Genomic DNA, 12,308 nt, shown 5'->3' on the forward strand with positions numbered 1-12,308 from the left:
ATTAAATATTCTTTTACCTCATGTTACCCCATCATCTTCATAAACCATAAGCTCTGGCGAGCAGGGACCTCACTCCTGTTGTTCCATACAAATGTTGTGCTCTGTTATATTACATTTGTATTTGTTTCCTATGATTTGTAAAACGCTACGGAATATGATGGCGCTATATAAATAAAGATTATTATTATTATTATTATGGAGGCAGTGAACTAGTAGTAGATTAAAGGTGCTGCAGTTAAAACTATGTTAGTTGTATCTTGGCATGGAGCTGGCGCTCCGCTGCCAGGCGAGCTTTCGCCAATCCAAGCCCCTGTCTCTAGGCTACTCCCCAAACAGCACTTCTAAGAACCTTTCGGATAAGATCAAGTGTAGTAGCGTTCTTATAAGTTTAGGATATGGCGGGTGAGGGGAATGTAAACAGATGCGCAAGAAGCGCTGAAATAATATCCGTAAATGGTAAAAGTTTGCCAGTGTATTTTGTGGATAACACAGCAGGGTGGCGACAAAGTTAACAACTTTGATGTGGAAGCCATGAAAACAACCCAAAATTCTGCCTGACACAGCTCGTTTGATAAGGGGACCATGTATGCTTACAGTTCATGCCAGTCGCTGCACTGGCTGCCAGTCTCCTTTCGAATACAGTTTAAAATAATAATAACCCTCATCCATAAAGCTCTGTATAATGCTGCACCCCCCTACCTCTCCTCTCTTATCTCAGTCTATCGCCCAACCCGTGCTCTTAGATCCGCCAGTGATCTTAGATTAACCTCTACCCTAGTGCGGACCTCCCACTCGCGTCTCCAAGACTTCTCTAGAGCTGCACCAATTCTATGGAATGCTCTGCCCCGGACTATCAGACTAATACCTAACCTCCAAAGTTTCAAACGTGCTCTTAAAACCCATTTCTTTAGGCAAGCCTATAACACTCATTAACTGCATGAAGTTTTAACTCTTCTACTAACCCGTCCTGTGTCGTCCTCCCATCTGTTATCCAGCAACCAACAGGCACCAGACTTCTCTGCAGTCCCATTCACCCTGGACCTGGTATATAAGATGACGGCTGAGTGGTTCAAGCGACAGCAATTCCATTTATTATATTTTGTTCTATTCCCTAAGAAGAATGGCTTGACCATTAAATATTCTTTTACCTCATGTTACCCCATCATCTTCATAAACCATAAGCTCTGGCGAGCAGGGACCTCACTCCTGTTGTTCCATACAAATGTTGTGCTCTGTTATATTACATTTGTATTTGTTTCCTATGATTTGTAAAGCGCTACGGAATATGATGGCGCTATATAAATAAAGATTATTATTATTATTATTATGGAGGCAGTGAACTAGTAGTAGATTAAAGGTGCTGCAGTTAAAACTATGTTAGTTGTATCTTGGCATGGAGCTGGCGCTCCGCTGCCAGGCGAGCTTTCGCCAATCCAAGCCCCTGTCTCTAGGCTACTCCCCAAACAGCACTTCTAAGAACCTTTCGGATAAGATCAAGTGTAGTAGCGTTCTTATAAGTTTAGGATATGGCGGGTGAGGGGAATGTAAACAGATGCGCAAGAAGCGCTGAAATAATATCCGTAAATGGTAAAAGTTTGCCAGTGTATTTTGTGGATAACACAGCAGGGTGGCGACAAAGTTAACAACTTTGATGTGGAAGCCATGAAAACAACCCAAAATTCTGCCTGACAAACCTCGTTTGATAAGGGGACGATGTATGGAGGCAGCTATATGGACGACTTTTGGAGGTAGCAATGGAGACAACGTGTGGAGGCTGCTATGGAGACAATTTAATTTGGATAGTGCCTGTATGTGGCAGTCCAAAAAAGTTTTCAAACAAGAGGAGCAGGTAGGTGGCCCTCCAGAAAAATGGAATAGATTGAGTGCCTGTATGTGGCAGTCCCAAAAATTGTTTAAAACAGAGGACCGGGTAGGTGGCCCTCCAGAAAAATTAAATGCTTAAAGTACTATAGCTAGAGCCAGTGGGCCCTGTCAAAAAATAGCCAGTTTCCTCTGCTTTAGTGTACAAAGAGGAGGAGAAGGAGGAAAATGAGGAGGAGTGGATAAATTATTCAGGTTGAGCTTCCTTCACCTGCTGGAGATTGGAAATTATGAGAAATCCATGCTTTATTCATCTTGATAAGCGTCAGCCTGTCAGCGCTGTCAGTCGACAGGCGTGTACGCTTATCGGTGATGATGCCACCAGCTGCACTGAAAACCCGCTCAGACAAGACGCTAGCGGCAGGGCAGGCAAGAACCTCCAAGGTGTACAGCGCCAGTTCGTGCCACATGTCCAGCTTTGAAACCCAGTAGTTGTAGGGAGCTGTGTGATCATTTAGGACGATGGTATGGTCAGCTACGTACTCCCTCACCATCTTTCTTTAAAGATCAGCCCTACTCTGCCGAGACTGGGGACAGGTGACAGTGTCTTGCTGGGGTGACATAAAACTGGCAAAAGCCTTGTAAAGCGTACCCTTGCCAGTGCTGGACAAGCTGCCTGCTCGCCTACTCTCCCTCGTTACTTGTCCCGCAGAACTACGCACTCTGCCGCTAGCGCTGTCAGAAGGGAAATACTGTTTCAGCTTGTGCACCAGGGCCTGCTGGTATTCATGCATTCTCACACTCCTTTCCTCTCCAGGGATGAGAGTGGAAAGATTTTGCTTGTACCGTGGGTCCAGGAGAGTGAATATCCAGTAATCGGTGCTGGAATAAATTCTTTGAACGCGAGGGTCACGGGATAGGCAGCCTAGCATGAAATCTGCCATATGCGCCAGAGTACCAACGCGTAAGAATTCACTCCCCTCACTGGCCTGACTGTCCATTTCCTCCTCCTCCAACTCCTCCAACTCCTCTTCTTCTGCCCATACACGCTGAACAGTGAAGGACTGAACAATGGTCCCCTCTTGTGTCTCGCCAACATTCTCCTCCTCTTCCTCCTCATCCTCCTCCACCTCCTCCGATATGCGCTGAGAAACAGACCTAAGGGTGCTTTGGCTATCAACAAGGGAATATTCTTCCCCCGTCTCTTGTGACGAGCGCAAAGCTTCCGACTTCATGCTGACCAGAGAGTTTTTCAACAGGCCAAGCAGCAGGATGGTGAGGCTGATGATGGCGGCATCGCCACTGACCATCTGTGTTGACTCCTCAAAGTTACTCAGCACCTGACAGATATCAGACATCCACGTCCACTCCTCATTGTAGACTTGAGGAAGCTGACTGACCTGACTACCAGTTCTGGTGGAAGTTGACATCTGGCAGTCTACAATGGCTCGGCGCTGCTGGTAAACTCTGGATAACATGGTCAGTGTTGAATTCCACCTCGTGGGCACGTCGCACAACAGTCGGTGAGCGGGCAGTTGGAGGCGGCGCTGCGCTGCCCTGAGAGTGGCAGCATCTGGGCTGGACTTCCTGAAATGCGCACAGATGCGGCGCACCTTCGTGAGCAAATCAGACAGATCGGGGTATGTCTTGAGGAAACGCTGAACTATCAGATTTAACACATGGGCCAGGCATGGCACATGTGTCAGTCTGCCGAGTTGCAGAGCCGCCACCAGGTTACGGCCGTTGTCACACACAACCATGCCTGGCTTCAGGTTCAGCGGTGCCAGCCACAGATCAGTCTGCGCCGTGATGCCCTGTAATAGTTCTTGGGCGGTGTGCCTTTTATCGCCTAGGCTCAGCAGTTTGAGCACCGCCTGCTGTCGCTTAGCGACGGCACTGCTGCTGTGCCTAGAGCTAGCGACTGATGGCGCCGTGCCCACGGATGGTAGTTCGGAGGAGGAGGTGGAGGAGGGGTGGGAGGAGGAGGAGGCATAGTAGGCCTGAAACACCTGGACCGAGGTAGGCCCCGCAATCCTCGGCGTCGGCAGTATATGACCAGCCGCAGGGTCAGACTCGGTCCCAGCCTCCACCAAGTTAACCCAATGTGCCGTCAGCGATATATAGTGGCCCTGCCCGGCAGCACTCGTCCACGTGTCCGTGGTCAGGTGGACCTTGTCAGAAACGGCGTTGGTCAGGGCACGGATGATGTTGTCTGACACGTGCTGGTGCAGGGCTGGGACGGCACATCGGGAAAAGTAGTGGCGGCTGGGGACCGAATACCGAGGGGCGGCCGCCGCCATGAGGTTGCGAAAGGCCTCGGTCTCTACTAGCCTATAGGGCAGCATCTCCAGGCTAAGCAATCTGGAGATGTGCACATTAAGGGCTTGGGCGTGCGGGTGGGTTGCACTATATTTACATTTCCGCTCCAGCGTCTGGGGTATGGAGAGCTGAACGCTGGTGGATGCTGTGGAGGATCGTGGAGGCGACGATGGGGTTTTTGTGCCAGGGTCCTGGGCAGGGGGCTGACTATCAGCTGACACAGGGGAAGGAGCAGTGGTGTGCACGGCCGGAGGTGAACGGGCTTGGTGCCACTGAGTGGGGTGTTTAGCATTCATATGCCTGCGCATACTGGTGGTAGTTAAGCTAGTAGTGGTGGAACTACTGATCCTGGTTTGGCAAATGTGGCACACCACAGTCCGTCGGTCATCCGGTGTTTCCTTAAAGAACCTACAGACTTCTGAAAATCTAGCCCTCGCCGCAGGAGCCCTCGCCACGGGAGCTTCACTACGTGACACATTTGGCGCTGATGCACCAGCTCTGGCCCTGCCTCTCCGTCTGGCCCCACCACTGCCTCTTCCAACCTGTTCTGGTCGAGGACTCTCCTCCGTCTCAGAAGCACTGTGTTCACCCAGCCTCTCAACCCAGCTTGGGTCTGTCACCTCATCATCCTCCGATCCCTCAGTCTGCTCCCCCCTCGGACTTCCTGCCCTGACAACAACTTCCCCACTGTCTGACAACCGTGTCTCCTCATCGTCGGACACCTCTTTACACACTTCTTCCAGTACGTCAAGAAGGTCATCATCACCCACAGACTGCGACTGGTGGAAAACCTGGGCATCGGAAAATTGCTCAGCAGCAACCGGACAAGTGGTTTGTGACTGTGGGAAGGGTCCAGAAAACAGTTCCTCAGAGTATGCCGGTTCAAATGCCAAATTTTCCTGGGAGGGGGCAGACTGGGGGGGAGGAGGCTGAGGTGCAGGAGCTGGAGGAGTGCCGATTTCGGTGACATGGGTGGACTGCGTGGAAGACTGACTGGTGGACAAATTGCTCGAAGCATTGTCGGCAATCCACGACATCACCTCTTCGCACTGTTCTGGCCTCAACAGTGCTCTACCACGAGTCCCAGTAACTTCAGACCTAGGGAGTGTAGCTCTGCGGCGTTCCCCTGCTCCCTCATAAGCAGGTGGTGTCTCACCCCGCCCAGGACCACGGCCTCTGACCCCTGCAGGAGTTGGACGCCCACGTCCCCGCCCTCGTCCTCTACCCCTAGCCCTCGGGTTAAACATTTTGAAAATGAAAGTTATAACCATTACTCTCCCAGGGTGCGTTCACACATGGCGTTAAGGGTGCAGTGACACATTCAGTTTTGCAGATGCAGACAAATAATTGCAAGGCGCTGCTCCTCCTACTTTTACTCCATTCCAGGTTCGGGCATCAAAAACTGCATCTGAAAAACTGAACGTGTGACTGCACCCTAAGGAGGTTTGCTTGATTACATTGCTTTCAACATTGCGATTACAAAACGCATGTATTAACGCAATGTCAATACATGTGTTGACAAACACATGCGAGAATGCATGCATTTAGTAAACACAATGGAGCTTTCGCTGCCGCACTTTCGTCAGATTTTCTGGCGTTTTCGGGATTTGCGCTGTGATAGGTAATTAACAGGGGATTGTGTCGTACGCGATCTGATTTTGGCGCAGCTGTGCTGCTTTCATGCAACAGAAATCAGGGGGGGGGGCGTTGGACGATGCCACTGATTCGGACTGAGCGCAGGATTTAATTTTCAAATTGTGTCACAAGACAATGCACTTACATGCACCAGGAAGAAGAAGGTGAACTCCGGGGACCTGAGCGGGGAAGCGACACATGCGGGATATCGGACGCACGATCTTAGTGACTCCCCGCACAGCGCATTATACATGGACAATGCACTCACATGCACCAGGAAGAAGAAGGTGAACTCCGGGGACCTGAGCGGGGAAGCGACACATGCGGGATATCGGACGCACGATCTTAGTGACTCCCCGCACAGCGCATTATACATGGACAATGCACTCACATGCACCAGGAAGAAGAAGGTGAACTCCGGGGACCTGAGCGGGGAAGCGACACATGCAGGATATCGGGCGCACGATCTTAGCGACTCCCCGCACAGCGCATTATACACGGACAATGCACTTACATGCACCAGGAAGAAGAAGGTGAACTCCGGCGGACCTGAGCGGGGAAGCGACACATGCAGGATATCGGGCGCACGATCTTAGTGACTCCCCGCACAGCACATTATACCTGGACAATGCACTTATATGCAGCAGGAGGAAGAAGGTGAACTCCGGGGACCTGAGCGGGGAAGCGACACATGCAGGATATCGGGCGCACGATCTTAGTGACTCCCGCACAGCACATTATACACGGACAATGCACTTACACTCACCGGCCACTTTATTAGGTACACCATACTAGTAACGGGTTGGACCCACTTTTGCCTTCAGAACTGCCTCAATTCTTGGTGGCACAGATACAACAAGGTGCTGGAAGCTCCTCAGAGATTTTGGTCCATATTGACATGATGGCATCACACAGTTGCCGCAGATTTGTCGGCTGCACATCCATGATGCGAATCTCCCGTTCCACCACATCCCAAAGATGCTCTATTGGATTGAGATCTGGTGACTGTGGAGCCATTTGTGTCCAGTGACCTCATTGTCATGTTCAAGAAACCAGTCTGAGATGATTCCAGCTTTATGACATGGCGCATTATCCTGCTGAAAGTAGCCATCAGATGTTACAGGGTACATTGTGCTCATAAAGGGATGGACATAGTCAGCAACAATACTCAGGTAGGCTGTGGCGTTGTACCAAGGGGCCCAAAGACACCATGACACCACCACCACCAGCCTGAGCCGCTGATACAAGGCAGGATGGATCCATGACACCACCACCACCAGCCTGAACCGCTGATACAAGGCAGGATGGATCCATGCTTTCATGTTGTTGTACCAAATTCTGACCCTACCATCCGAATGTCGCAGCAGAAATGGAGACTCATCAGACCAGGCAACGTTTTTCCAATCTTCTACTGTCCAATTTCGATGAGCTTGTGCAAATTGTAGCCTCAGTTTCCTGTTCTTAGCTGAAAGGAGTGGCACCCGGTGTGGTCTTCTGCTGCTGTAGCCCATCTGCCTCAAAGTTGGACGTACTGTGCGTTCAGAGATGCTCTTCTGCCTACCTTGGTTGTAACGGGTGGCGATTTGAGTCACTGTTGCCTTTCTATCTCCTCTGACCTCTGGCATCAACAAGGCATTTCCGCCCACAGAACTGCCGCTCACTGGATGTTTTTTCTTTTTCGGACCATTCTCTGTAAACCCTAGAGATGGTTGTGTGTGAAAATCCCAGGAGATCAGCAGTTTCTGAAATACTCAGACCAGCCCTTCTGGCACCAACAACCATGCCACGTTCAAAGGCCACAAATCACCTTTCTTCCCCATACTGATGCTCGGGAGAACTGCAGGAGATTGTCTTGACCATGTCTACATGCCTAAATGCACTGAGTTGCCGCCATGTGATTGGCTAATTAGAAATTAAGTGTTAACGAGCAGTTGGACAGGTGTACCTAATAAAGTGGCCGGTGAGTGTACATGCACCAGGAAGAAGAAGGTGAACTCCAGGGACCTGAGCGGAGAAGCGACACGTGCAGGATATCGGGCGCAGGATCTTAGTGACTTCCCACACAGCGCATTATACACGGACAATGCACTTACATTATACACGGACAATACACTTACATGCACCAGGAAGAAGGTGAACTCCGGGGACCTGAGCGGGGAAGCGACACATGCAGGATATCGGGCGCACGATCTTAGTGACTCCCTGCACAGCGCATTATACACGGACAATGCACTTACATGCACCAGGAAGAAGAAGGTGAACTCCGGGGACCTGAGCAGGGAAGTGACACATGCAGGATATCGGGCGCACGATCTTATTGACTCCCCGCACAGCACATTATACACAGACAATGTACTTACATGCACCAGGAAGAAGAAGGTAAACTCCGGGGACCTGAGCGGGGAAGCGACACATGCAGGATATCGGATGCACAATCTTAGTGACTCACAGCACATTATACACGGACAATGCACTTACATGCACCAGGAAGAAGAAGCTGAACTCCGGGGACCTGAGCGGGGAAGCAACACATGGAGGATATCGGACGCATGATCTTAGTGACTCCCCGCACAGCGCATTATACACGGACAATGCACTTACATGCACCAGGAAGAAGAAGGTGAACTCCGGGGACCTGAGCAGGGAAGTGACACATGCAGGATATCGGGCGCACGATCTTATTGACTCCCCACACAGCGCATTATACACGGACAATGCACTTACATGCACCAGGAAGAAGAAGGTGAACTCCAGGGACCTGAGCGGGGAAGCTACACATGCAGGATATCGGGCGCAGGATCTTAGTGACTCCCCGCACAGCACATTATACACGGACAATGTACTTACATGCACCAGGAAGAAGAAGGTGAACTCCGGGGACCTGAGCGGGGAAGCAACACATGCAGGATATCGGATGCACAATCTTAGTGACTCACAGCACATTATACACGGACAATGCACTTACATGCACCAGGAAGAAGAAGCTGAACTCCGGGGACCTGAGCGGGGAAGCAACACATGGAGGATATCGGACGCACTATGTAAGTGAATGGTGCATTATACACGGACAGTGCACTTTCTGTGAACTCCTCCGGACAGGTAGGTAAATGTGCCCCAGTGTTGACAGCAATGTAATCAGGCAAATCTCTTCTTAGCTGTTTTGATGCATTAATGCCACATGTGGACGCGCCCTAAATCAGAAGCCTCAAAATCATATACAACATTATAGAGAAGTACTGGCCTTAAATGATGCAAATAAATCACTTAGGGTAAGAAAGAAACTTATTACTATCTCCAGCAGCATCTGCCTGTGTCTCCATTTCATCACAAAGAAAATTAACTACATATCAAAATCATATAATACGTTATAAAGAAGTAATGACTTGTACTGAGAACAAAGCACTTGGGGTGGGATAGAAATGTTCTATTATCTCCAGTAACCTCTGTCTTTACCTGTGTCTCTGTATCACTCAGAAGAATCTGCACAATCATATATGACATTATATAAGTACTGAGCTGTACTAATGTGAATAAAGCCCTTAGGGTGAGATAGAAACTTATTATTATCTACAGCAGTCTCTGTCTGTGCCTGTGTCTATCCTTTCTCACTCAGAAGCATCAGCAGGGTCACACAGGACATTCTACAAAAGTACTGATGTGAATAAAGCACTTGGGGTAAGATAGAAGCTTACTGGTAACTGTAGCAGCCTCTATCCTCTGTCACTCCAACCCCTTTCCTTTCCATATACCATATGTTATTTGACACCTGTGAATTCAGTCCGCCTTGGGAATCCAAGATGGATTTGGTGGAGATTTCAGAGTGAATGAAGCTCTGATAAGGAATATTACAAAGTTTCTTGCTACCAATTCTGTACCAAATTTATGCAAATTTAGAAGCTCCGTCATTCATGACCTCAGCAGTCACATCTATGAATGGCTTGTGACTGCTGAGGTCATCAGGTGCACGATGTAGTGACATCATCAGAGGAAGCCCTCCAGAAAGCGATCACCTGAGGGATGTTTGTGAATGTTGGAGCAACCCTTTAGAACTTGGACCAACCCCTTTAAATCTTGGGGGTGTAACTTTTGTAGTTTTAGAGTCTACTATCTTGTACCTTTACACGTCAGTCCATCTCCGTAGTATCCGTAGGGACACCTTCCACATTTGAAGCCTCCATCCTCTCTTGGTTCACAACTAACATCACGGAAACATGGAGAGTCGGCACAGGTGACCTTCTCCGGAGCCGCAGTGGATAACGTTTTCTTGACTCCTCGACCTTCTGACCGATTCCCCGCGGTGGTGAGATCTTCTACTTGATGCTCCTGCTCACCATTGTTCAGTATTTCATTGATTTCATTCTTCTGACTTGCCTGGTCCTTGGAGACCTTCTCTTGGGCGATTGTCCTCTGCTGGGAGATGGAGGTTACGGCTCTGCCCATAGGATACTCATTGGTAGCAGATCCTCTATAGCCGGAGCGTGATGTATGACTGGTGACCCAACCATTGCGCAGGAGGTGAGACGTCGTTCTCCGACCATTCAGTATCTTGGAGAATGTTGTCCTCTTGGGATCATTGATGGTCATAACGGATGGAAGGCTCCGGGTTGTTGGCACCAGGGAGGTTTTTGGTCTTTTGCTGCTTTCTGTGGGGCTCGGAGCATTAGGAGAACCTGTATTGTCACAAGATATACAGTTATAATTCTATTTTGGAAACTTTTTTGATCATTGAAGCTGGTGGTGCTCAGATTTTCTCGCTATAAACGAAACCAACTAACAGATGGTACAAGGCATCAGACACTGTGATGAATCTTGTGCAGTATAAGATGGTCCATTTACTTTCAGAAGCCTTTGATAAATCTGCCCCAGTTTTTGCAATGCTAGTGGCAGGGGTGAACCCTCTATAAGGCGAGTTGAGCTTCAGCAAGATGGGGGCAGCATTGGGGGCACAGTCACCTGCTATAAAGCAGGACCTGACACCCAAAAAATAGTGTTTCTCACAGCCGATGTCAGCATGGGTGTGACACTGCACTAACTAAAAAAATAACCTGATATATTACTACTGCAAGGGGCAGAGGGGGCGCTGTTCTATCGTTCGCCTCAGGCAGCAGAGAGTTTAGATTCATCCATGGCTACTGGTCTAGGGCAGTGAAGGAGTTAACTTGTAAATGCCTGGTGGTCTAAGGCTCAAAAATAATCGATATCAGTAACCTTGGTTTTATATCAGTCCTGATGTGAGTAAGAAGGGAATAAGAAAGTCAGAGAGGAAACAGAAGAAAGAAACAGAAGAGAAGAAATCACTCAGTATAAGGGGAAATAATAAGTATATGTTATACTGGAATCACAATGTATATAAGGAGGGAGAAGAGGTAGGAAAAACATCATAAAGAAGAGACTGAATATACAAGGAGAATGGAAAATAAGGCCAAATGAGCAAGAAAAAGATCAAGAGAAAGGGAAAGGGAAAGAAAGGTAGAAGGGTAAAAAGAGAAAAGTAGAGAGGTCCGGGGCTGGATAAGACCACCATGGCTCCTGGGCAGTAGGAATATTATGGCCCCTACAGGTGTGGAGTCAGTTCCTCCTTCTGGTACTAGAATCAGCTTCTTGGGGACTGGAGGACATGTCCTTGGGTTTAAGGCTTGGGCCCCACAAGTTCTGAGGAAGAAGAGGTCAGAGGGGAAGAGGAAGAGGAAAAGAAGTAAATATTGACATTAAATAATAATAAGGAAGATGAAAGAAGAAATTGAGGAAGATGGAAAGCAAAATAATAAAGACAAGGAAGGCAAAGAACAGAAAGAGAGAACGAGAAAAGAAGGAGCCCAGGAGGAAGTCACAGGAGGATATACAAAGAGGAAAAGAAGAAGAATACAAGATGAAAGAAAAGGAAAAAGAAGAAGAACAACAACAACAATAGGCAAGAAAATGAAGAAAAGCAAAAAAGGGAGAGGAAATACATAGAAGATGAAGACTGAGAAAAAGAAGAGGGGGAAGTGTAATAGGAAATGGAAAGATTAGAAAACAAGAGACAATAAAGGAAAGAAGTGAATCGAGTGCAATAAGATTTGGAAGAAGAGAAGGAAGGGAGATGTAACTACAAGCTCCGGGACCCCAATAAAGCATCTATACCAGAGCCCAAATATAGTGTATGGTCTGCAGCCCCGGGACCCGGTGCTTCCCCTTACACCCAATGGGGGTCATTTACTAAGGGCCCGATTCGCGTTTTCCCGACGTGTTACCCGAATATTTCTGATTTGCGCCGATTTTTCCTGAATTGCCCCGGGTTTTTGGAGCACGCGGATTGTGGCGCATCGGCATGCACACAGCGGAAATCGGGGGGCGTGGCGAAATAAAACCCAACGGATTCGGAAAGAACGCCGCATTTAAAAAAACAAAGTGTCGCTGGAGTCCCGCTTACCTTCACCCAGCAACGGATTGTGAACTCCGGCGGACCTTGGCGGACTTCAGCGCAGCAGCGGCACCTGGTGGACGTCGGAGGAACTGCCTTAGTGAATCCCAGACGGACCCGAAGCCACCGC

At 48.9% G+C, this 12,308-nt stretch overlaps 1 protein-coding gene across 2 annotated transcripts in view; it reads right to left on the minus strand.

Annotated features, from left to right (window-relative positions):
* Window positions 1-12,308, minus strand: part of VWDE (von Willebrand factor D and EGF domains) — an 89,419-nt gene that overhangs the window by 13,352 nt on the left and 63,759 nt on the right. For both annotated transcript variants that reach the window (XM_072154379.1, XM_072154380.1), the window contains one exon: window positions 9,891-10,445. In XM_072154379.1, coding sequence (XP_072010480.1) covers window positions 9,891-10,445 — 555 coding nt within the window. The remainder of the gene's footprint in view (window positions 1-9,890; window positions 10,446-12,308) is intronic.

Source organism: Engystomops pustulosus, chromosome 5 (assembly GCF_040894005.1).
Source record: "Engystomops pustulosus chromosome 5, aEngPut4.maternal, whole genome shotgun sequence".
Lineage (NCBI taxonomy): Eukaryota > Metazoa > Chordata > Amphibia > Anura > Leptodactylidae > Engystomops > Engystomops pustulosus.